The following is a 25,767-nucleotide window of genomic DNA, read 5'->3' as shown; positions in this document are numbered from 1 at the left end:
TATTCTAATGAATCTTCCAATATCATCGGCTTCACACCAAAGCCAACAAACATCAGACCTCCTGTGCTACACCTGTCATCAATTAGGCTTACCTTTGAGTAGGTTACCATGGCTACTGAAATGGCTCCAACAATATTTACGTGAGTTGTTTTCAAGTTCGTTTGAGTGAAAGTAGAGGGGGATAACTAATTGTTCACACAAACAAAAATTGTTCCTTAGATGAATGACCTACAGAAGGCTGTATCCTGCGCCCACACTTATCTACAGAAAAACCCAGATGATCAGCTGATGAACCAACACATGGACCACTACAGAAGTGAATATGACCTGGATGGCTTCCTCATCGACCAGGAAGAACAACCTTATGAGGTGAGGGCAAAATGGCTGCTATAACCAATTAAGTGGCTCTCATCAACATGATCTAGTCGACAGCTTTCACCAACCCTCTTGATCTCTCACCCCAAGGGCAGCTTCCTGAAAGCTGTAACAATTTTCAACACTGGAGATTTCAGCAGCTGCATCAAACACATGGAGCAGGCTCTGAGCCAGTACCTTCACCAACACCAGCTGTGCCATGCAGGGTGTGAGGGGGCCAGTGAGGTGCCCCTCCTCAAAGATCTATACCCCACCCTGGCAGGTCAGTACATGATAAAGATGTTAGGTGCATATTGTTTTTATTTGTTTTGAAACAAAAAATAGTTATGGGCTTCAGAGGAAATCATGCTTATTTTATTTCCAGTTGGAAATTATAGGCACAATAGCGGAATTAGAAGTTCCGATGCTAGTTCAATAAAATACCCTTTCCATGTAATTAACACATCTTTTAATCGACTTTTCACTAAACAAATCTGTTGCAAGAAATGTTGCTTTCAATCCATGTTCACAGTCCAGTAGTGAAAGCGTCTTGGTGTAGAATAAAAAAAAAAGGGAATGTCCACCATGTTTAACAAGCTTTACTGATTACCCAATGTGGCTGTCCAAGTAAATTGAGAGAACTTACCGGTATATGAAATTAGCTTTTTGTAGATCATTGTCTATTGGCTTGAATCGTTTACAGTTCCTGTGCGCTACAGACAGTGGGCAACCCTAACCAAGCCTGACTCACTTCCTGCCTTCTCTCCCCACAGATACCTATGTAGAAGCACTGAGGTGTAAGGTGAAGTGTGAGAGCAAGTTGATGCCTAATGTTGGTGGCTACTTTGTGGAGAAATTCATGGCCACTATGTACCATTATCTGCAGTTTTCTTACTATAAATGTAAGTACCGTCATCTTAAAAGTTCCTTCTTCATCGCATTACTTTTCTCTGGTTGATGAAAACTGGTCAAATAATAATAATCCTGACATTAATCTCACAATTAGGTCTCTTGATATTGTAGCTGAATAGCAGTATAGCTATAGCGCCATTGCACCATTGTTATGAAAAAAAAGTATTTTCCCAGACAGGACACGTATGTAAGCAGGATTTAAGATAAAATATTCATAGATAAAACGTTAAACTCTCAAATGCCACCTGATCACCTCCAATAGACATTACTGTCTCTCTGTGTAGTAAACGATGCCCGCAGTGCAGCACCATGTGCATCCAGCTACATTCTCTTTGACCCAGAGGATGATGTAATGAAGCAGAACATTATGTACTACCGGTCTTACAGCCAGCAGTGGGGTCTAGAAGACAGCCACTTCACACCTAGAGTGGTGAGAGCCATTTACTTCATCAAAGCTCTGTGTGTTGAGTATTGCATTTGAATCAGAATATTAAATGCTGATGTATTTCCTTTGATCAGGAGGCCCAGAGGTACTATAACCAGACCAGCCTGCAGAAGCAGATGCTGGCATTGGCAGAAAAGTACTTGCAGTCAGATGGGGAGGTCGGTTTGATGAATAGTTTTTGGTTGTTCAATATTCCAATTCTTGCAAGTTGACCTCTGAACTTTTGAATGAGCTTGACCACATTGCCAACAAATTCTTAATTAAGTATCCTTATATATTGTGAGGTGATATAAAAACGGGATCTTAATGGATATTTTAGTTTGATCAAGTGGAAAATCTAGAAATGTTCTAAAAGTACAAGCTTTTGTGTGTTCTTTTTTGACAGGACTTTTTGGGCCCAGAAGTAATTGCAATTGAGTCCCCAGAGTCGCCCGATGTTGAGTTTGAGGGACCTGGAGATTATGAAGAATCCATCTATGCCAAATGGTGGCAGCCAAAGGGAAAATGGGACATTGGAGATTCTGATATGTGAATGTAATCTAAAACCAATGTGGACCAAAAGGGTTTTAAGGAAAACCATTTTAGGTCACTTGCTTTGACTAGTAGTATACATTGCTGCATAATTCGGTTTACATTTTACATTTACATGTAGTCATTTAGCAGACGCTCTGACTAACAGTAAGTACAGGGACATTCCCCCCGAGGCAAGTAGGGTTTAGTGCCTTGCCCAAGGACATAACGTCCTTTGGCACACACCGGCAACCTTCTGATTAATAGCCCGATTCCCGAACCGCTCAGCCATCTGACCCTGGTTGATGTGGTCTCTGAAAGATATGTTTACATGTTTAAGCTTTTCAAAACAAATTCAATAGTCTAAATTTTTATTCAATTTGAAGTGAAAACATGTTATCTTAAACTGAGTAAGCTTAATCTATACACCATTAAACAAACATCATGCTCATATATGTTATTTCACATTTCATCTTTATTTTGTCTTTGTCATCACAGTTTCATTGAAATGTCATCAACTGCCCCTCTATTTGAATGTCTTAAAAAATATATGAAGTCAATAGTTACAGTATCATAGTAAGTTGATTCCAGAGCTATGATTCATTATACAGTTGCATGTGAATTGAAAACAAGTAATAGGCTCCATAATAAATGTAATTAAACTTACTGGTCACACATTAAAAAGCATAATTCTATCAAACTCAGTCCCAAAAACAGTCCTGACTACATGACTTCAGAGCGCTTCATCACTATGTACATACGATATGTAAGAAAGGAAACCCTAGACAAAGTGGTTATGCACAATTAAGCAGGATATACACAATGTACAAAGGTGCACTGAAGAAATGTGTACATCCAGTTGACAAGATACATTAGTTGTTTTCCAAAGTACACTTAATTATTTAATAAATCTGAGTATGTCCAATATTAATGGTTTTATGGTATATTTGTCTATATTTTATACATGTCCACTGTAATTTATGAATATATGTACAAAATACACATGGGACGTACAGAAGATGCTTTACACTTGTACAAGGCTGTTTTGTGCTGCTGGAGTGCTGATACAACATGCCAAGACTAGGTGGGGTTCATATCATCAAAACAATGCTTAGCAAAGAACACATTTAATCATTCGTAAATAACAAAAGTGACCAGTTTTAATAAATACCAACCAATATCCTGTATTATACTACCTTGTAGTAAGTTATCATTATCCAATGAAAATACACACATTATACAAAATGTTTGAAAGAAAACAGCATAATGGATAGTAGCCTGAGATTAAGGGGTAGTTTTGTGGCAGTGGTAAATCAAACACCTAATATCAGTCACATATCTTGTTTTTTCTGTTTCACATATTTATCCTATTGATATTTTTCCAGTTGTTGGGAAGTCATGAAGGAAATGTTGTGACAAGACCCTTGAAACAGGAATCGACCAGTGTAAGTGGCAGTTTTCTTGGTGTTCTAGCACTGATATTCTTCTACTTTTATGTAATTGTGACATTTTACTGACAAAAAGACTAAATAGAAAGAAAATATTCTAACCTTCAAAGTGACTGAGATCAGGCTCTGTGGTTTCAGAGCCAGATCTCTGGGAGGCTGGATTAGACAAGGCACAGAATACACTGAAGAAACAGGATTCAAAATCTGAGGTCAGGCTATCAGGAGATTAAATCTACAAATAATGGCAAAACATAAAATTTACATTCATTCTTTTGAGTATGAGAGTCAAACGGTAGCTCAGTCCTCACCCCAAAATATCATACTATAATAATATAATTACATACTTTTCAGCTGTAGTTCACGCTGCAAGAACATGGCATCTGACTGTTTACAACATGCCAATAATGCAGGCTAATGAGGCTACTATTGGAATGTAAAGATTTAATTAAACTGGCCACACCAGCTGGGTCTAGAAGTCAAAGGGCAAGGCACAAGTGGGCCTTGGTCAACATCTTGGACAAAGTAAAGAATATGGAAACAATAAGAAAGGCAATATCACAGCAAGATATCTTTAGAAAAACATATTTTTCAGAAAACTACTAAATGTTGAACCCCGTAGCATTAGTCTATGGCAACCTTGATTAACATGACAGCCGCTTCAATAGGAACACAGACAAGCATTGATGTTCAAGTTATTAAACGTCATACAGTATGTATGATTTTATACAGGAAACATATTTACACCCTAAGGAACCCTTCAGACAAAAATGCATTCACATACACATATTTGTCAAAAGTGTTGTGTTTAAGTACTATAACCTTTTGAAGTTGAACTCCTATGCAAGATCTTGAGCAACAGACAATAAAAATTACAGTGGATCATTTCCCCCTATATCATTACAATAAGTCCTATAAACAATAGTGGCTTTTCATTTATTTATTTTTATCTGTTGTTTTCTTTTCTTTCTTAACTTAATGATCATCTGGATGTTGTTAGTACAACATAATATGCAATATATTTCATAATCTACAATCCAACAATTGTTCAGGTATAAATGCTACTGGCAGTGTAACTTTTAATGGCCATATCATCCGTATGCTCAAGTTTATGAAGTTTCAGTGTCCTGTTAAACTTAATGAACTGACGTTACTAGATACAGTACACTCAGTTTCAAAAAAAAATTGTATGCTTATTTAGTCTTTGAACATACAATATTCTTCTATTCAAAGAGAACCATGAGGGAGATGTGTGGCACACACCATCTACACTTCCACTCTTAGTGGGAGAGTTTTCACAGTATGGTGAAGCTTGTTTCATTGTGAAAGTAATGTGTGAATTTGTGTGCATTGCATTCTAAAATTCAAATCTGCATACAGTAAACCTTTACCAAATGAATTCATTAGATATGCTTGTCTACAGCTCATTTGGATCCACATTGTATATATTTAACATAATCAAATTATATCTTTACAATTTGAGAAAAAGTTTAATCTCGTTTAAAAAAAAAACGTTTTAAATATGGTTCACTACCCATTTCATGGAAATAATACATATCATTTTAATTCCTATTCAGTTAAAGTGAATACATTCCGCAAGTGGTAGTATTTGTAAATGAAATACTGAATCAAGCTCAAATTAATGATCATTCCTGCATTTCATCATCATCTCCCTAATGGCTTCTTGGAAGGGCTCAGGTTGAACCTCACAAACTTGTGCTTCCCATGGCTGAGCCGTTCACATTTCCCTGCCGTCTAAATGTGTGAAAATCTATGATACAAATATACAGAAGCACCCATATCCAGCCTACATGTACGCATAATCAATCTCTATGGATTAAATGTTATACAGTGTGATACACATTCTATAGAGTGTGCATGTGCAATCGACTATCTAGCTAGGTTGTCAACCCGTGCAAAGTTACTTTGTCGACACTGGTGCGACAAGTCTTTGCTCAATCGAAAGCTTGAGATATACATTCAGACATTCTGCATATTATGTTTGATTGAATTACTGATTAAGGAAGGAGAGACTACTGATTAATACCGACAAGCAGCATCATATGAGGTAAATGAATACATGTATTAGTTCAGTTTAACTACACAATTTAAATACTTGTGCTTGATTCACAAGCAAGCAGATCAAGTTGGAACCTGGAACTCTTTCCTAAATAGTGCTAAAAATACCAAAACCAGAACATAAATATATATAGTCTCACTCTGTGTCTGATGATGTGCAATACATCAGCCGTGGGAGAAGTATGAAGGTATGGAAACCATCTTATTAGTGAGATATAACTTTACCCGCATCCATACATGGATGAAGTGATTAACAAACTTTTACTTCTTCTTTACAAACAATCCTTTAAAGGGGGGTAAAGCATAACAGTCCAATTAGCAGGTAAGACTAACTGTTCAATCACAAGAAGAAGAAAGATAAACTAATGATATCAGTAAAGCACTTATGTAAGGGGAATACAGATCTGGGTCCCCTTCATCTGGTTTATGACATTCTCCAACACTTCATCAACAATGCTTAAGAGGTTAAACTGTGGGCAAAATGGAATGACATAGGAAGGCCTCCGACAAAGAAGCATTACATTGAAGATGTAGGCAATACAGCGTGGCCATTGCCTGACAGGTATTCATATCTGGCTGGAATGTATTTCAGTTTGAAACCTACCGAAGGCAAGAGGTGAGACGATTCAGGGATGAAGGAACGACGTGAAAATAAACAGAAAGAAGTTGAAAAGGAGGATTGTGAGAGGTGTAGTTTGAGAGTAAAGATAATGGAAGACATCTTTGCTTTTCTTCTCAAAGTGGATAGGACACAGTGCAAGGAAGACAGGACAGCAGGTGGACACACTTTTCAGCCACCTCCAGATCTAGAAGGAAGAGAGAGCAGAAAAAGAGGAAAATAAAGAAAAGGGCTTGAGAATTTTGAAAGAAGCAGATGAAAGTCCTCAATAGCACAGCTCTTGAATCAAAACAAAAGCAGAACAGTTTGAAAAGGCACTTTAAATAACTAATTTTATTCATTCTTTACATGGACAGCTGATCAGAGCTTTAAATACACTATAAAAAGCCAATGTGATCGGATGCGTCAATGTCAAATGTGTACTTGGGATGCGAAAGGAACCTCTACCACAGATAATCATTAATAATGACATTCTCTGAATGGCAGGGAAGATGGAGACAAGCCTATCGAAACATTGAGAGGCTATGGGGATGACTTGACTGCAGTCATGGGTCTAGAGGACATCAATATGGGACTACAGAGGATAAGACATGACAGCATGAAGATACTGAGGTTGATTTGAGCTTTATGGAGAATTATGTGACCTAGTGGTGCAATAAGTGGTTTACATAAACAATAAATCAGGACAGTGGGATGATTGAAGTGAGTCAGACCATGGCCTGTTGGGCGGGATCATACCTTCCTCTTCGGATGTTTCTGTATCCATGGCAGGGCAGCAAGAGGGGGGGAGCAGGCGGGGGTGGAGAGAGAGAGAGAGAAAGAGAGAGTACAATAAATGCACAGAGTTGGAGGAGGTAGATTTCACACATAGATGATGTGCACACATGAAGCCCCAGTAACGTCAGAATGTTAGCTACAAGCAAACAGGCACAAGTATGTCGTGTGAAAGACTCTGGTCGCAAGAACACCTCAATAAAGTGTACCTTAACAACATGAGGGAAAACTCGGATCCTGACAGACATTTGTTTTACTTTACACAATGACCATCTACAGTAGTTTCACATGGGCCTCTACTAGAGCAGTCAGGTAAATATGTGACATGTAATTAATGTAATTATTACTTGAACAGCAGTGGCAGGTGATCTATGTAGCATTAAGAAGCACACAGACACAGAAAAATGCATGCCACAGTGAGGCATGCTAGAGGTCTTACTTAAATCCCCATCCAGTTCCTCCTAGGACAATAGCTGCCAGCAGGATTGCCCCTGCGATGGACCCTATTATGATATTGGTGCCACTGGGACCTGTGCAGAGGGGAATGGGAAAGGAGAAAAAACACCAGATCCCTAATTAGTTTGGTAAGAAAGGTAGTGATTAAACAGTGTGTTCTCAAGGGGTCAGCTGGGTATGAACCTTTGTATTTCTCTGGGCCCTCTGGAGGGGTGGGGTCAGGGATGGGATCGTACACGCTGCAGTCCTTTCCTGTGTAGTCTGGATCACAGATGCACTTCACCTCATTACTACACGTCTGCAGAGGAGAGAGAGGGAATGAGTCACATCGCAATGTACTAAACAGGAAGAACAGACGTTGTAAAATATATTTAAGATGTTGAATATGAAAATCACGCTAAAATCGATATGCTGCTGTTTCACACTACATCTTTTTTTACAAATGACTGAGTGTATTGCTTTTGAAAACGGGAGGAATCCACCCTTCAATGAATGTAAAGTCCACCAGCCTGCTACTGATCTGACCCCAGGAAGTGAGAGACAGGCACATGACCGTACACACCCCATGGTGGGAGCAGACCCGGGAGGGGGAGGAGCCGGGGCAGGTGCTGAGGTTGAAGGTGTTGACGGGCAGGCAGCGGCGGTCCAGGCACATCATGTTGGGCCCGCACGGCGTCCCGTCCTCAACGTAGCCCAGGTCGGAGCCGTCCTCCAGCACGGCGTGACCCCCGCTGGATACACCAGAGGAGACACAGTGAGACACAACAGACTTTACACTATCCGAATGGTTACCATAGTTATCATTTGATGTTTTGGTGTTTCTGTATCGCTTCCTCCCTCCCTCTTGTCTCTCTTATCTATCCCAGTGGTTCCCAACCCTGGTCCTCAGGGCACCCTAGATGTTTCCCTGCTCCAACGCACCTGATTCAAATGAATGGGTCGTTATCCAGCTCTGCAGAAGCCTGCTTATGACCATTCATTTGAATACGGTGTGTTGGAGCAGGGACACATCAAAAACATGCAGGACAGGGGTGCCCTGAGGACCAGGGTTGAGAATCACTGATCTATCCCTCTCCTCCTCACCGGCAGTCCAGGTACTTGTTCTGGTGGTAGATGGTCATGCTGGTCAGGTCCCCCTGCAGCTCTCCAAAGCTGGGCTTGGCAGACATGTTGGTGCACAGCAGAAACCCACAGAGCACGTCCCTGAGACAGACACAGAGAGAAAGAGAGACAGAGAGCAAGAGCTTAGATATATCTGACAGTTGTTGATACAGGTACAAAGACAGAGGAGAGTCAACTCAAGACATGTGGTTCATAACCAATGTTCACTCACTGCTTATTGCACTGGACCCAGCTCTGTCCACTGGAGTCTCGTCCACAGTTGCCCTTCTCTGTGCCCTCCGAGTTGAGCTTCTCATAACAGAACCGATCAGCCGAGTCTGAAACATCCAGGGTTAAAGGTCAGGCTACATCACTGCCATCGCTCATTTTTGTGCAATTCTGGTGTGACCAGCAGAGAGCATCAGCAACTGAAAAATACCCCCTGCAGAAGTTAATGATGCTCAATAGGTTTTTACATCATACACTTTAGGTAAGCATGCTTTAGTATACAACGGTAACACAGAGTCAGGTGGCTGAGCGGTGAGGGAGTCGGGCTAGTAATCTGAAGGTTGCCAGTTCGATTCCCAGCCGTGTCAAATGACGTTGTGTCCTTGGGCAAGGCACTTCACCCTACTTGCTTCGGGGGGGAATGTCCCTGTACTTACTGTAAGTCGCTCTGGATAAGAGCGTCTGCTAAATGACTAAATTTATTTTATTTATTTTAACACAGAAAAAAAGTGGAAAAGAGAAAAGAGAAAGAGGCTGGCTGGATACTAACTGTGGCCCCAGAGGGTCTTGCACTGGCCATCTCTGGTCTTGCAGCGGCCCCCGTAGCAACGTCCCTGATAGAGTGAGAAAAGAAAATCAGAAAAAGACAAACCATTCAAAAAGGCAAACTGCATGTTTGTATTAATCCTCTCGTTGGGTCACAAAACACGGCTTGTGTGTTTTCCTTTACCTGTCCAACGTCACACATGTACCCATCCAGTTTGTGGACATTATGAGGACACTAGAAAGATAAAATGACACATTGACTACTTGCAGTACGTAGTCTAACTGTCACATAAAATCCACATGTTGAGTAATACTCAAGTCCTGTTGTGCTCACCTGACTGGAGTCTCCTGTACACATCTCAGGGACGTCGCAGTCATTTCCAGTCTCACGACACGTCACCCCCCTAATCTCGTACTGTCACATCACCACACGCAGAGAGAGAGAATGTCATCTATGTAGTAAATCCGTATGTGACAAACAATTCACTACAATTTGGTAAAATACAGTGTAAGCAGACTCTTTGAACACAAACAGTACTAACATATTAATATTTGTTTTTGAATATTAGTAGACCAAATATTTATTAGATATTAGTTACAAGTGGTAAAGACTTTGTAGATTTTTTGAGTCAAGCATGTAAATGCTGTTCACGACATAGTTACATACAAACGGCTTTGTCATAGTATCGTACAGTGTTTCGTAATAGTAAAGTCTCACCCTGCAGTTCCTGCAGCAGAGGCCGTTGCTGCACATGGCATCATGGGTAAGAGTACACTTCTTACAGCAGGCCCCTCCGCTGCGCCCACACTCCTGCAACACATGTTTACCTCACCTTTTGATGCGCACGTCTCACAACAGTCATGGCAGGAGGCCTCTTTCCTTTTTGCACGGTGCATGCGGTGATGTGAGGAGAGATGTACTGTTTGATACTGGATGTGGAGTTCTGATGGTGACTCACCACCTGAGATCCACAGTCACACTCCTCGCCCACCTCCACAAAGCCGTTCCCACACTCTGGGGGATCCAAGAGCTGGAGACACAAGAGGTCGGAGGCCAGGGTTCACACAGGGTTCACACAGGGTTCACCCAGGGTTCACCCAGGGTTCACACAGGGTTCACCCAGGGTTCACACAGGGTTCACACAAGGTTCACACAGGGTTCACACAAGGTTCACATCTTTCCTAAGGTGTAAATCCACATCCTAAGGTGTGAGTCCACATGAAAAACAATGTAAGAGCGCTAAAAATCCAATATCACAAAATGTAATACAGAACAGTACATTTAGATCACCTATATCTTGACTCACATATCAAACTCAAACATTAGCTAATTTCACAGCTCAGGTGGCATCTCAAAACTAAAAGTTCCATCACCACCAACCCCAAGCACTCTTTTTACCCCAGCCAGACCTCACCTTGCTGGGCTTGTTAAAGAGACAGCTGCCCCCTCCTAGCTGGAGGAAGCGCAGGTATTCATCTATACTGCAGCGAGAGAACTTCCTGGGCAGGTAGTACCTGATGGATACATTCTTGTGTGAGTCTAAAAACTGCCCATCAAACATATTGACCAATAAATGACAGACAGTAGAAGGGTTTGACAGATATCCCTGAAAATGCCATAAATACTCCACATGACATAAATCACTACTACTAATATAGAATAATTCAACTGTATTTAAATGATCTAATGGAAATAAAAATATATTAAACATTTCTAGAAGGTGCAATAACTAAAAACATGATTTAGGGTGAAAAAATTTAAGTTGACACTGCAGACACAGCACAAATGACCAACTACATGAGAACATACCCTGTATCCTCCATGATACAGCCCAGCCATGGGTCTGGACACCTGCAATCTCCTAGACACAGACACACAGGAAACACTGTTGTTTGACCCTAATCTAGCCATGCCATGAACTATTTTCTAAAAGGTACTCCCTGTCTTTCCTCCACCAGGGGGAGTTCTTTAGCAGGGTGGCAACTCCACTCACCAGCAGCCGGTCGCTCCTTGTTCCACATCATGCCAAGGTTCTGGCCCAGGCTCTGGCACAGGGTAATGGCCATAGGGCCCACGTTGCCATACTGAAACACATACACAGAAAATGAGTGATAACACTCCCACACATTGCCAACACATCGCCAACCAAAGGGCACAGATTGATGGGCACGTGGATCTACAGGCTAATCAACACTCAGACACGTCAGTGAGAGACAGGCACATGAGCAGCAGTCTGACTTCTATAACGGGCAGATTCTGGAATCACCTTCAGGACACAGACTGGGTCACACCTAGTTCTAGAACGGGTATGAAGACAGACAGTTCCGAAAACAGAAACACAAACTGATGTAGTGAACAAAGACTAGCGGTCATAGACTATCTTAAACAACCCCTTGAGTACACAGACACAAGAGTGGACAGGTCGTACCTCATTGACCCCCCCACCGCGGGTCAGGGAGCAGATTCCTCCGATGTAGGCTGTCCCACTTCGACTGCTCAGGAAGGTTCTTCCCCTACAACACAGGTACCAACCACACAGTCACACCTGCTACAACACAGGTACCAACCACACAGTCACACATGCTACAACACAGGTACCAACCACACAGTCACACCTGCTACAACACAGGTACCAACCACACAGTCACACCTGCTACAACACAGGTACCAACCACACAGTCACACCTGCTACAACACAGGTACCAACCACACAGTCACACCTGCTACAACACAGGTACCAACCACACAGTCACACCTGCTACAACACAGGTACCAACCACACAGTCACACATGCTACAACACAGGTACCAACCACACAGTCACACCTGCTACAACACAGGTACCAACCACACAGTCACACCTGCTACAACACAGGTATCAACCACACAGTCACACCTGCTAAACCTGGATCAGGTATATTTTTTAGCAGTTATAGCAGACTTGAGCAAATGCTGCCCGATAACGTACGTAGTCTAGTAATTAGCTAGTGCTGTCCTCGTTGCTGCAAAGACACCCGTGTATAGTACTTACGAACCATAACCTGCGCTTGTTGCTTTGTGTTCACGTCACCAACCCCATCCCTATGGCAACGTTCTGGGCTATTAGTGGAAAAACTCACGAGAACAGGTGTGCTGCATCGCTGCGTTCCTTGATGCTCTCTTTCCTGTACTTCATGAAATCGCGCAGGGTCAGCAAGGGGTCGTCGCTCACGGAAACCATATTCTGGGATGACCAAGTTTCCATGGCAACCAACACTATCCTGGTGTTGAGTTGTTCTTTGTAGATCTGAGATCAAAAAGGCGACAAGTACGACAGCAGCAACGTGATTTAAAGTAGGAGAGGAAAGATTAAATCCACCATTTGTTCAATGCAAAGTCTGAAAATACAATCCGATTAATTTTATACTACTTTTGGCAACGTTTCACATTAAGTTTAGATTAATAACCATGTAAATACACAGCAATATCTATAGTCAAATTTAAATTTACACTGAGAAACTGTTTGTGTGTGTGTGTGTGTGTATGTAAGTGTGTGTAACAAAAGTGCCCTCACCGCATCTGCCATGTTGACCACCGCTTTGGCAAAGTTCCTTGTCTGCGACGTCGACCTACGCAGCTGAACAAACTGTGAGAAGGATAAGCAGGCAGAAGGGGGCACAGCACAATTATTACATTTCAGCATGAAGGGAAATTTGCTAAACTATTCTCACTTCGTTTTTACATTCGAAATAAATAAACGGTTGATGTGTTCATAAAACCTACAAAACCCCACTGTGGGAACTGACCAGGTCATGATCGTTGACGATCATCAGCTCTATGTACTTGGTCTCCGTCTGAACCGTGCGATGACCACGACGAACCTACAGGGGGCGACAGAGAGCCTCACAACTTCAGTCCATTCCAGCATGACTGTCACCTCTGTCACCTTTGCAGAGGACATAGTCACCAGCCACTGCAGGTGTAACTTTATAGTCTATGTCCTTGAAAGGCACATAAAAGCTTTGATTCATTTCCAGCATAAACTCATCTGGTCCAATTTTGCAGAGTGTCTGAAAAGTGATATCTGTCTCAGATTACTTTTAGATTCTACTCTTACTACTCTGAGGCCGATATGTAGGAGTCTGTATGTCCGGCATTGGGCCAATAGACAAACTGAATTGATAGTGTTTCAGTGTTAGATTAAATGCACAACACTGTAAAACATTGATTGTATTGTGATCCATTTCATTAGTGCAACTACATTGTACATTGCTTCTTTTTAGTTTCAGTGTGTTTGTGTACATAAAATGTATTCATTTAGCAGACGCTTTTATCCAAAGCAACAGTCTGTACAGTGTACAGTCTATGGGTGGTTACCAGTGTGTTTGTGTGCATGTTGTGTGTGCTGTGTGTGTGTTGTGGATACTGAGTGTGTTTGCGTGTTGGTTGAATAATAGAATGACCATGGGTTTTAATCTGTGTGTGTGTGTTAAGGTGTGTGATCAAGCTCACACATGCATGAATCACCTGTCTCTTTGTGCGTCTCAAACCCTGAGAAAAGACGGATTCCTCCTGTTCAAACGAAACCTCGTCACTTCCACCTCCTGTGTCACCTTCCACCTCCATGTCACTCTTGATGCCTCCCTCAGTGTCACTGCTGTTCACTGAACATCCTACAAGGAGAGAAGAGGCATCTTCAGCGAAAACCGCACAGTCATCAGTCAGTGTGATCGATGCAGCTATGTATTTTTGTCCAGTGATCTGGAAGAGGAATCAATATCCGGCAGACAAGGTGGAAAAAGGAGGAGGGTAAAAAATAATGGATGAAGTAAAAGGACAAAGAAGAGAGAGAGAGAGAGAGAGAGAGAGAGAGAGTGGTGGGGTGGGGAGAGGGGGAGAGGTCGGGATAGATGGGGAGAGTGGAATGGTGGGAGTGGTGGGGAGAAAAGGAGTGGAGAGAGGAGAGGGGGAGTAGTGGGGGGAGGGGGAGAGGTGGGTAGAAGGGGAGGAGTTGTGGGGAGAGGGGATAGAAAAGGCATGAAGAAAGGACAGTCAAATAGAGTAGCAGAGGAGAAAGGAGGGAGGTTAGTGTTGGGTGGGGAAGGCATGTGTGTGTGTGGGGGGTGGGAGGAGTGGAGAGAGGCCATACGAGACAAGGAGGACATGGAGGACAGCCAGAGAGCAGGAGAGAAAGAGGGAGAGTGAGGGAGAGGGAGGAGTGTTTGCTGTGAAGAGAGGCAAGCATGCTGAGGCAGGTTATGGAAGAAAGAACCTCAGCAGGAGATGAGGTGGTGTGTACAGAATGACTGAAGGAAGACTCAACTAAATGCTTTGTGGTTTGAGGATTGGGGCTGTCTGAAGGTTGTGTACCTGGGCAGTGTTGCAGCAGCAGGTCCAGATCAGGCATACGATACACAACGTGTTCGCTCAGCTCCTGCAATCCACACAAAGACTTTCAATAGTTAGAATATCACAGAGATAATCATGGTGAAAATGTTAGGGTAACATTCATGTCTAATAAATAACCTCCAACTACGAAATTATGAAAATGAAACGTGTTAATATTTGTTTTAATAATGAATTTTGTTTAAATGTAAATATACATTAACTAAATCTGTTCACACAAATCAAAAAAAATATAGGGTTAGGGTAATATTTATAGACCCTGAGATATGGATAAGCTCATAGGTAGATACTGTAAGTGAGGCCACTTGACTAATAACCCTTCTTCCCGTGCAGTAAGCTGCCCTCTGTATTAGCTGAGCGCTCAGATGAAAAAAAGCACCATAATGCATAATTGATCCCATAGATGGGCTTTCATTAATGCAATAGCATTATTGGGCACTGCACAGAGAGGGCAAACTTGAGGAGCAGCTAAATACTTCATGAAAATGACCCCATCTGAGGAGGGGAACAGGAAGAAGAGAGGAGGCCATCAGATAGTTGTGAAGGAGAGAAGAAGGGAAGGAGAGGAGGAGTGACTCAGGCCCACACATCGATCTGCCTTTCCAGTCAATGTAATGGAGCTATGCCACTATTACCACAGGTCCTAGGATCTTAATGGATAAGTGCTCACTCTCTTCCTTTCCTTCCCTCTCTCCTTTGTCCATAGATAAAATACTTTGTATAAATGAAGGAAATCAAGCAAAACAAAAAAATACAAAACTCTCAGGTAAATGTCAGTCCCATTTTAGCATTTGACTTAGTAGTCAGTGTGTACAGAAAGTCATAGTGAAGTACAGTACGTACTGTTTGTTGCAATATCCATGTATTTACCTTTAAGTAACAGCCTCTCTAAATACAAACTTTATGGAATGTGGGATTTTCTACATTCTGAGTAGTATTAAACTTTTTTTTGTTTGTTGCTAATCCAAGACAGAGGGAAGGGACAGATGACAGATGGGACGAAAGGTTGAGAAGCTCGCTTTAAAGACCCCCGTGAAATGGCACAGCGGTGGTGTGTTACTCTCTCTTCCCCTCTGTCAGTTTATATCTCTTCCATTACCTCTTTCCTTTCTATCTGCCTGTGCACTATTGTTCTTCACTCTCCATCTCTATTTTTTACTTTGCATGCCTCTCTCTCTCATAAACCCAAATTGCACATGCAACATGAGAAAAGACGCAGGCATATCAGTAGGATTGTGTTTCAAATCAATAATTTTAATACTGCAAGACAAAGTGGAACTGTCTTCACTGCCAGTAAGAAGGAAAGAGAGATTGGAAGACCAGCAAGAGAGAAAGACTAGTTGGAGAACAAGGGAGTGCTGTGTGAAATACCCCCTGCTGAATTTTCAGCAAAACAGACTTTTAGATCCATGTAGTAAGTTTGAGACACTGGCATGAGTTCCACGTGGGGGTAACCTCTCCCCTTTCACACTCACCTCACCGCTGCCATTGAGAACAGGCTCGATGCCATAGGAGAAGTTGCCATCGGAAAACATCCCACTGTAGGAAGACAGATAGAGATGTGTGAGGAAATAGCATGTGACTGTGTAGATTAGATGGTTAGGTTCAAAAATGTAGTCTGCCGTCTAGTCGGTCGACTCACCGTAGACCATGACAGGTAGACATAGCCACCCAGGAGCCTGGTACCTCTCTCAGCTGACCATGGTAATAGCAGTGCTCTCCTCCCTAGCAACACACATGCGCGAGCACACACACACACACACACACACACGCCTGTGAGCTGCTGTCCAAGTTTCAAATTCAACTGAAATGGAAATTCACAAAAGCAATTGTAACATAACACACAAACACTCTCACACAGATATTGATATCAGTGGTGATTTGACGTCTGGGACTAAATGACCTGCTTGGTCAACAGAGCCGTATCAATGACTACTGTAAAACCGAGTTAAAGCACCACAGAGAAAACCTACACCTATTGTGGCAACTGATGCATGAGGACCAAAGATTATGCCTTTGAGTCGAGTTTCATCACGGAAAAGGTACGTGTGTGTGTGTGAGAGAGAGGGATGGGGTAGTTTGTAGTTTGTGATAAAAAAGGTTGAACATTTTTTTTCAAAAAACAAACAATGTAACATATTGATCTCACATAGGTGAACATTGGTTATAATATTTGAGTGCCATGCACTACAGTTTGTTTGTGGTTGGGTGTGATGGTGTGTGTGCAAGTATGTGCGTAAATCAGATTTCAGCATGTGGGGAATATGAGGAGTGTATTATAAGTTTGTGTGTGTGTGTGTCCACACGTGAAGTGTGTTCAAGAGGGTGTCCGGTGTTTGTAATGAACCCCAATAAGTCATGCATGTCACTTGAGACCACTGTCTGCTAGCATGCTCAAGAGCACAAAAAGAAAAGCAGCGTTCAAGTGTAGCAGCATTCAACCCTCAGCTAGCTAAACAACTTGGAGTGGGTGTTTTGTACGCTTGGTCAAACTTTACTTCACATTTGCAGTGAGCTTTCAGGTGATTGTTTTTGATTGTTTGAGAAAGTAAATGTCGAATTTCTGGTGGATGATGCCTTCATGCCGTATTTATGATGCCATACATGTCGAACTATCTGGTTTCATCTGCACAGATTTGAAAACACAGTATGCAACTTTAAAACAACGTCATGAAGGATGTCACTGAAAAGGCGTTCCTCCACATCTAGTCACACTGTATTAATGCAGATGAAAAACATTGCAATACAGAGAGTAGCCTTCTTGCCTGAGTTGTACCCCAAATAGAAAGAAGCAGGTCAGCTAGCCATGATGAAGCTTATTCTAGCTGGCTAAGCTTAGCCTCAATTACCTATCCATTATAATACTTAACTCCATTAGCCTCCACTGACTTGCCAAGCTGAACCTTAGAGTCAGTCCTTGTTTGTTGGAGACAGTTTGGTCATTCAGACTAATTGCAGAGAAACCCCAGAGCACTTAGGGCTGGGCTAAGATAAATAAAGGGTTGGATTACGAGGGGAAGTGGAGGAAATCTGATTGCCTCACACTCCACTGCTGTTGGCTGAGGAGGAATGAGTGTCTTTTCAGAAAAGATGCCAGAGATGAATGGGAGTCTGTCTGTGTGTGTGTGTGTGTGTGTGTGTGTGTGTGTGTGTGTGTGTGTGTGTGTGTGTGTGTGTGTGTGTGTGTGTGCGTGCGTGCGTGCGTGTGTGTGTGTGTGTGTGTGTGAGAAGGGTGGGGGTGTTGCTCTGCTTGGTAGGATGAGAAAGTACAAAGTGTATTTCAATAGAGGTTCAAATGTTATTTATACTTCCAGAGAATGCTGTACAGGTAGAAATGCATCAAAGAAGGGAAAACTCATGATGGCATACAGATGTAAATCATACACAGTGTACACAAATGAACACACACACCCTTTAAGAGAACAAACTTGGTGAAGGTGAGGTTCTGGCACAACTCTGACTCAGCACTGCCGACTTTGCATGTCGGATTGTAGTCAATGAGCAGAATAAAGGACACTCCATTAGGAACATTAAAGCCTAATGACATGCTACACTACTTCCTGGAACACAGCCAATAAAGAAGTACGGGGTTAATGACCATATCAAGGGCTCTCACACCAATTTGCTATTGACCAGCTATTGCATAATACATTTTACCTATGAATTCAACTATAACCACAACCTACCAAACCAATTTGAGATTGGCGCACTACTGAGGGTGTTATCACTAAAAGCCCTTGGTACCTCTTAAGGTTACACCTTGCCAGACACCTGGGAGTGATTGCATCGCTTACTGTCGCTAAACTTCTGCGGCCTAGCTATTCCTGTCTGGAGGAACAAGATACCTCTCTGACCTCTCTTCAATCCCTCTACCACCGCCACACACACACATCCCAAATGCAGAAACACTACACAAATGCACACACAAACATACTTTGCTGACTACTTGACTCAACAAAGACTGCAAACAGAAAAGGACATCATGTCCAATGCTCCTGTCTAAATCCTACCCCTCCTACTTAATTCACTTCCATTCAAAGCCCACAATGTCATTGAGATTCTACCTTGTCGACAGGCGGCTGCAATGACTTGTGATGGATCCACGGGGACCCATAAAAAGAGATATACAATGGCAAGGGATTTATGACCTGATCAATAGAATGACACAAATCAAGAGGTGGATGGGAGCATGTTACATGGGAGAGGATTTGATCACGTTTAAGATGAATTGCTTGAGCAGCACATGTGAAGCTGCGATCCTGTGAGAGCGCATGTACTGTGCATCCCGTGTCAGCTGAGTGTGCTTCGGTGAGTTGCTCCCATTGAAAGCACCGTCGTTGGGGCCTACTGTAGAGGTTCACTGGCAATTACTCACCATTAAATATTCTGGTCCAGCCTTTGAAACACCCCTCTCCGCCTTCCTCTCTTCTCTTTCACTCTACATATCTCTTTCTATCACTCTTTCTTCCTCTCTCTCTCTCTCTCTAATGGTGAGTTGCAGGACCGGCAAAGGAGGGCCGGCTCTGCTGACTGCTGGTTGCCATAGCAACGTTGCTCTGATTCGTCAGGTTGTGGCCAGAGAAAGAGACAGAGAAATAAAGAGAGAGTGAGTGAGCGCAGGAACATAGATGGAGGCAGCCAGATAGAGGTAAGAAAATAGAGAGAGAGAGAGGTAAGAACAGAGAGAGAGAAAGCTCCCAGGGTACTTGCCCTGAACAGAAGCAGTGATACAGAATCTGTCTCTGACCGCTTTTCAGCTCTGCCTTTTTTCCTGTTTCCTATTGTGGTGCTAACCTGGGCAGATGAATGGCTGTCTGCTGTATTGTGCACCACACATACCAGGCTCTGCAGTGGCCTGCCCTCCTCGTCAAAGTGACGCTCCACATAGTCTGAGGACAGTAGATTGCTGAAGGAGGAAAATAGGAAAAACGAAGAGAGAAAAGGAAATACATTTTGTTATTGGATTAGAGAAACATACGTAAAGTGGTTAGCAATTTTTTTTTTAAGCATAATGTTAAATTACAAGATGATTGAGGCATATAGATCACTACAAGAAGATATTGGTTCAATGCGCACAGGGCTCTGCAGTCTTATGTACAGTGTACCCATTACCCACTACTGCCAAATCTCAACAAATTATATTTGATTTATTCATTAAATTCACAACTATTAAAGCAAGAGTTGAGTTACAGCATCATAACTTCAGATGCTTTGACAGCACTACAAATGCAATCCACTAAAATAACGTTTACGGCAGGTCGAGTGAGGAGAGGGGGAGGGGGAGGACATGGGAGGATTTAGTCAATGAGCCTCCAGCTTGTCCCTACAGTCGAGGGTGGGAGTGGGATGCACAAGGCTAAACACAGGTGGGTGGTGTTGTAGGGGCAGAAACAGCTAGTTAAGCAAGACTGGGTACATTATGTGTGTTATCTTTTTCTGTGTATCTGAGCTCACTACCAGTTACCATGCAGGTTTTTTTCTGAATTTAAAATGAATGGGCAGGGATCAGGGATTAACTGGTCTCGTTTGTGTGTGTTTGTGTTCCTGTGTGTGTGTGTTTGTGTTCCTGTGTGTGTGTACGTGTGTTGACTCACTGGTTGAGTTCCAGGTCCAGGATGAAGGATCTGCCAAAGGCCTCTATCAGGAAACTGCTCTGGGCCAGATGGACAGGCTGAGGGTGGGATGGAGAGAGAGAGGGGGGAGACGGGAAGAGGATGGAGAAAAATAACACACCTAATTTGGAATGGCTGAGGTTCAATAAATGTGCTGTACTAATCAGCTGCTATACCTTCACAAAATCAGCGGTGAATGTACTTATTCAAACTTTGATAGATATTTGCGTTCAATGAAACTTGAACCTGTTAGGTACTGAAGTGTACTAGTTTTAGTTTAATCACCACAAAATCTGTGAAAACAACGGATTAAAATAGCTAACTCTGAAGTAAATCAAACATACTTAAGTTACTACAGTCGCAAATTATTTCTGTTTTTTCTTTTTCCTGGTGTTGCTCACCTCGAGTTGAATGTTTCTTACCCGATTAAAGTGAATTAGTGTAATGATTATCATCAATTCACAGTTAGGAGGGTCAAGTTATAACATAAGCACCTGAAAAAAGAAGAGTGGATAGTGCTAAAGAACACACCCTCAGATCCAGAGGATGTCCCAGCTCTCAAACCCGAAGTGAGCAGAGCAGCTGCATCCATTCATCCTCATCAGTCTCCATCCACCCTGCTCCACTGCAGGCCTCATCAGCACAGTTCAATAGTGCTTCAAGACTCACTGTATCAACACTGCTGGGTGTTGCACTGTGATACCCATCATCATCATCATCATCATCAATGTGACAGTGGGACTAAATAGGACCATAGCCTTGCCCTGTTACCTGGTAGGGCCTGAGGCCCACAGCCTAGTGCTGCACTGTGGGGAGGTTCCTCAGTAGAGTTGTGATACAGTAGGCAGAGGCTGCCTGGGATAAGGAGAACTGAGGGATGAAGATTTATGAGGTGGTACACAGCCAAACCCCAGACAGTCTAATTAAGATGGGGCATATTTCAACTCAGTTTGTGACCATCAGAAGCTTGAAATCTGGGTGTTTTAACAAGCAGGCCAGTGATGTTCTGCCAAAAAACTATCAGTCTTGTTTATTTATTTGTTGCCCTTATCGTTCTCTATCTGACCAGTAGTTCACTGCCAAATGGACTTCATCAAGTTATAAAAGGAGAGGAGAGAATTTCAAAATAAACATCCTACTCTGTTTTCTATCAAGAGGACTCTTGGCTATCCAACCCATTTGGCTGTAAAATATTCAATCAAAACTATACTGCCTCAAAGAAACACACCTAAAGGATTGGCCTTAAGGTATAAAACTGAAACAGGATTTTACTTTAAACTGAAATGTAGGGTTTCATGCAGGTCGCCAGGGGAGACAGACAGGCATGGAGGGCAGCTCAAGGTTGGGGCTGTATTAGAGCAGCACGGCCGGACGCTCATTGAGTGACAGGCAGTAATCATAGCTTGAGTAACGGGAGAGGTGAGGTGGAGGTGTGAAACGTGATCACCGGGACGGCAGCGGGCGGACGCCCTCGACACAGGGCCGGAGGCCCTGATTGGTGGGGTATCAGGTGCGGGGCACATGTATGGAGGGATAGGGGATTGTGGGAATAGGGCCCGTGGGAATGCGGTTGGGAGATCGAGTCCAGAATGGGTTTATGATTAAGAACAACCTTTTTGACCGTGCAAGAGCAAGTTGAGGTCAATTGCATATCCAACCAAGTCAAGGCTAAAGTATTCTTATGATGAGAGATGCTAAGGGCAATAACATTCAATTCTATTTGGGCTGTTGGCGCATATCTAATAACTCTGTTATGACATGTGTAGTTTAATACACAAACTCTTGGACTATAACAGTACAGTATGTATTTGAAAACTATTGCAGATGAAAATGAAACTGGCATGTGATCCAAGGATACCCTTGCACTCTGCAACTATCTATGACATGGTTGGAAATGTGAAAGCATCTGATACGTCTGGCAATAACAATTATATATTTTATATGTAATACGCCTTTCATGCACTCAGAGCTACAGTACAGTAAAAATCACCATCATAAAACATTACATACAATAGCAATAAGAACCGACAGGGTTACATCATCGATTAAAACCCTGATACGCCTGACACTGGCAATATTTTTTAGATGGAAAAATTCTACTTTTGTAATGTGTTTAAAGTGCGTGGCAAAAGAGAGTTGTGCATCAAAGAGTACACACTTGAGACAGACACAAAGTCATTGATCTCTACACCTTAAAGTGTATGTGCATTTGCTTATAACTCATTTACTAGAGAGCAGATTCATAATCAAATAACTAACCTTACAATTCCTAGCTCAGGTCTTGACCTGAGAATCCTCCTATGTCATTAATCCTGTCCTTCTGTGGAGGATCAGTCAGTATCACCTCCCTTCACATCAAATGGTTTATAAATCATTGATGATGAAAATTATTCTGCACAGCATTGAATAGTGAAGGCATTGCTAAGTCCAAGGAGGAGTAATTGGATGTGATTTGTTCATATCTCATTTCATTTGAAAAAGGAAGTCTTTTTTCCTAGACATTTCATTTCGGAGAGGAGCTTTTCAGAGAAACCTTCCCTTTCTGTCTGTCTTGCAATTAAATCAATATACAAATGATTTATTGAGCACAATTTCATAGAATTGCAGCCACAATAACAAATGCTCAAAACTTTTGGGTAGGCCTACTTCATGATAAGTAAATCTTAAACAAGCTGAGACTCAGAGTTAGAAGAACTTGGAAGATCACTAAATCAGTTCGTTGAGGACTTAAAGATTTTGACCTTGGGGTGAAAAGTGTGTCATAGAATGTAGCTAAATTCAGGCCAGGTGACAACTCAGCTTGCCATTGGAAACTTATTATGAAGACTAAACTTCAACATGAACGAAAGTTCTAGGAATTTCCAGGTAATTGTCTTATTTTGAAAGAACGCTTACCAGAGTTCCTGCTGTGAGGTTCTTTACCCGAGTGTCGAGGTGACCGTGAACCAGTTCTCCTTCGGCATCGATCTGTTGCACTAGTCGTTTGGGATGAGTGACCTCCTCGGCAGCTGGTACCCGTTCCCCCCGGTCTTCTACTGATTCCCATTCCCAAACGGATCTCTCCCGCGTCACTGAGCTGCCCCAGTCTGAATACAGTACATATATACAATTGTATATGGGGCAGGTAGGACATATAGGGCTGGTGATCAAACAATTTCCCTTTGCTGATTATAGTAATGAAATGCCATTTCATTGACAGTGAAAACAAGGTGGCGTTGATATAGTCATGCTTATATAATGCTATTGTATTATGATATTTATATAGGCAATGCAGTCCCCCAAGAACGGGATTTACTGCGTAGGTTTTACAACCTGTGAGCCAATATCGGAAGCGCGCTGCGGTGAAATTGTTGATGCTGAAAATCTATCGCATTGGTATGAGAGACGGCATATAGATATGAACAACCAAACAGACCTAGACAATGAATTATTGCTGTTAAAGTATGTCAAACGGTATAGGTTGAATTTATAGGTAACAGCATTATTCGGCTCCCTCCCCCCTTACCTGTCACGGCAAACCGTGCACTCACTGCAGCGAACACCAGGCATCGCACCGCCAGCATGATGCTCACATAGTCCCCGAGATTTGCATGTAGCAACACCGTATATTAAAATAACCAATAACAACCAGAGGACTGGTGGCAGGTGAAGATAAACAAATAGAGCAGCAGGGTGCCTTTCAATGGTGTATCCGCATTTCTCTATCATATACTCAATCACAACCTAGCAAGCCATTTAAACACATCCAATGTTTTTTCAGACAGCTACTGTCGGAATCAAGTGCTGGGCACAATGTACTCTTAAGCTATATTTCACGATACCCGCTTCAGTCTACGTGCGAGGTTGTGCGCGTAAATGTGGTCTGCCTCCAAGATGTTGGAAACAGTGGCACGAATGCGCGCTCGGCCGGCGAATCCGCGTTGACTAGAACACGTGGGCCTTGAAATACCCTCCCTCTCTGGAGCATCCCTCATCTACGTTAATGTCCCTCTAGGAAACCTCCACCTGCAGCTCACAAGTACAGGCACCGTTTGGATATTATACTCCTGCCTTAACGATTAGAAATAGCCAACAGTCGATAAGGCTCGGAATGATTGACAGCTGTGTACACAGACTTATCCAATCATGTTAGACCAGTAATTGTCCAATAAATTAATTATGCAATGCCAACTATGAATAACATTTCTACAACATACCTACCATCAATATGATATATGTATAGACCACCTGTCTGCAAGATAAACAGACTATGAAACAAAATGCCCTATTTACTAAGCACCACACATTGGTTACAATCACAACAAGCGACTTTACTTTCAAAAAGTATAAGACTCAATTAAACCATTTAACTTGGCAACAATATACCATTGAACCACAGTCACATTTTTAAAGATCCATAAGAGATAATGGAGTTAGACTGAGAGGATAAGTATCATATTGGGTGTCAGCTCTATAGACAGGGTGGTGAGCCAAAAAGGATATATCGACCCATCTCTGCCCTTCATCAGGCAGACTCTCAGCACTTAACCCTAACCCTCTCACACATCAGAGACTTCACTTCCTGCTCTCTCAAGCTCAGTCAGCATTTCCACTGATGACACGCACTGAACCTTAATTCATTTCAGTGACTCTGAACTAGAGGAGTACTTGTGATGTTTTTTTGGGGCACTTTACAAACACAATTATGAAAATAAACTGTTAAAATATTTATTTTAATATCAAAACATGATCAATTTACATTTGGTAGCACTCAAAAGTGGCACTGTTAAAAGACAGGGTAGGAGCTTAGTAACAAGCCAGTGCAACGAGGAAGTTCACTCGGAAAAATGCATTTGTAAATTTCCTAAAGCAAATAATTTTTTATAGAAATCTGATATCCTTTTGAGATCAGATAGTCTCTATAAAATTTTATTAAATGGAAAAAAACGTGCCAACTACCCTAAGCACCTCAGTCACAATATCAATAAAGGGCAAAACATATCCAGTTTCCCAGCCCTCCAGAACAATGACAGGTGAAAGCAGTATGATGGTAGATACACCCTCCTGGTACAATGTTACACATAGAACACCGTATTCCTTTCACCCTCCCAGCCTTTTGTTGGACCACCTTCAAAATAAGAGCGAGCCATTTCAGATTAATCAGTCAGTTTTCTGGCTTAGAGCCTGGAGTCCTTGACTCACTTAACGTTTAGCCTGTTTGACCATCTCCAGAGGTGGGACCCGACCCAGAAACAGCACTCTAGCTAATTGAGAAATGCCCCCACCTGCAAAGCCTCATTACATTCTCAATACCATTGTGTG

The 25,767-nt window shown here is 42.3% G+C and overlaps 2 protein-coding genes across 3 annotated transcripts; one reads left to right on the top strand and one right to left on the bottom strand.

Annotated features, from left to right (window-relative positions):
* Window positions 1-132: 132 nt before the first annotated feature.
* LOC136950220 (endoplasmic reticulum protein SC65-like) lies at window positions 133-2,672 on the top strand. The gene is made up of 7 exons (XM_067244410.1): window positions 133-140; window positions 268-369; window positions 466-637; window positions 1,128-1,256; window positions 1,551-1,696; window positions 1,786-1,869; window positions 2,097-2,672. Exons 2-7 carry the CDS (start codon window positions 289-291, stop codon window positions 2,241-2,243), a joined length of 759 nt encoding a protein of 252 aa, XP_067100511.1. The 5' UTR covers window positions 133-140; window positions 268-288; the 3' UTR covers window positions 2,244-2,672.
* Window positions 2,668-24,166, bottom strand: adam11 (ADAM metallopeptidase domain 11). Of its 2 annotated transcripts, XM_067244403.1 has the most exons (27): window positions 23,972-24,166; window positions 23,362-23,552; window positions 20,449-20,525; window positions 19,694-19,760; window positions 16,497-16,579; window positions 16,330-16,393; window positions 14,819-14,882; window positions 13,976-14,121; window positions 13,255-13,329; window positions 13,023-13,094; window positions 12,589-12,755; window positions 11,899-11,983; window positions 11,464-11,554; window positions 11,280-11,331; window positions 10,885-10,984; window positions 10,429-10,500; window positions 10,188-10,280; window positions 9,804-9,884; window positions 9,654-9,704; window positions 9,474-9,537; window positions 8,928-9,033; window positions 8,678-8,797; window positions 8,157-8,325; window positions 7,778-7,892; window positions 7,578-7,668; window positions 7,103-7,120; window positions 2,668-6,551 (listed from the first exon to the last, which is right to left on the bottom strand). In XM_067244403.1, the coding sequence occupies exons 1-27, from the start codon at window positions 24,027-24,029 to the stop codon at window positions 6,536-6,538; spliced, it is 2,388 nt and encodes a 795-aa protein (XP_067100504.1). In that variant the 5' UTR covers window positions 24,030-24,166; the 3' UTR covers window positions 2,668-6,535. The 2 variants fall into 2 exon arrangements, with proteins under 2 accessions (XP_067100504.1, XP_067100503.1); XM_067244402.1 differs by lacking the exon at window positions 2,668-6,551 and having other exon boundaries at window positions 6,726-7,120.
* Window positions 24,167-25,767: the final 1,601 nt, after the last annotated feature.

This window comes from Osmerus mordax, chromosome 10, assembly GCF_038355195.1.
Source record: "Osmerus mordax isolate fOsmMor3 chromosome 10, fOsmMor3.pri, whole genome shotgun sequence".
Classification (NCBI taxonomy): Eukaryota; Metazoa; Chordata; class Actinopteri; order Osmeriformes; family Osmeridae; genus Osmerus; species Osmerus mordax.
The sequence above is the reverse complement of the archived record's forward strand: the minus strand, read 5'-3'. Positions and strand labels throughout refer to the sequence as shown.

Excerpts from the sequence above, each read along its gene's own strand:
- LOC136950220 (XM_067244410.1), top strand. The coding sequence starts at position 289 with ATGAACCAACACATGGACCACTACAGAAGTGAATATGACCTGGATGGC. Across the intron at positions 370-465 it reads AGGAAGAACAACCTTATGAG|GGCAGCTTCCTGAAAGCTGT; the intron begins GTGAGGGCAAAA and ends TCTCACCCCAAG. Across the intron at positions 1,870-2,096 it reads ACTTGCAGTCAGATGGGGAG|GACTTTTTGGGCCCAGAAGT; the intron begins GTCGGTTTGATG and ends CTTTTTTGACAG.
- adam11 (XM_067244402.1), bottom strand. The coding sequence starts at position 24,029 with ATGCTGGCGGTGCGATGCCTGGTGTTCGCTGCAGTGAGTGCACGGTTT. Across the intron at positions 14,883-16,329 it reads TTCTCAATGGCAGCGGTGAG|GAGCTGAGCGAACACGTTGT; the intron begins GTGAGTGTGAAA and ends TGTGGATTGCAG. Across the intron at positions 11,332-11,463 it reads CAAGGAGCGACCGGCTGCTG|GAGATTGCAGGTGTCCAGAC; the intron begins GTGAGTGGAGTT and ends GTCTGTGTCTAG.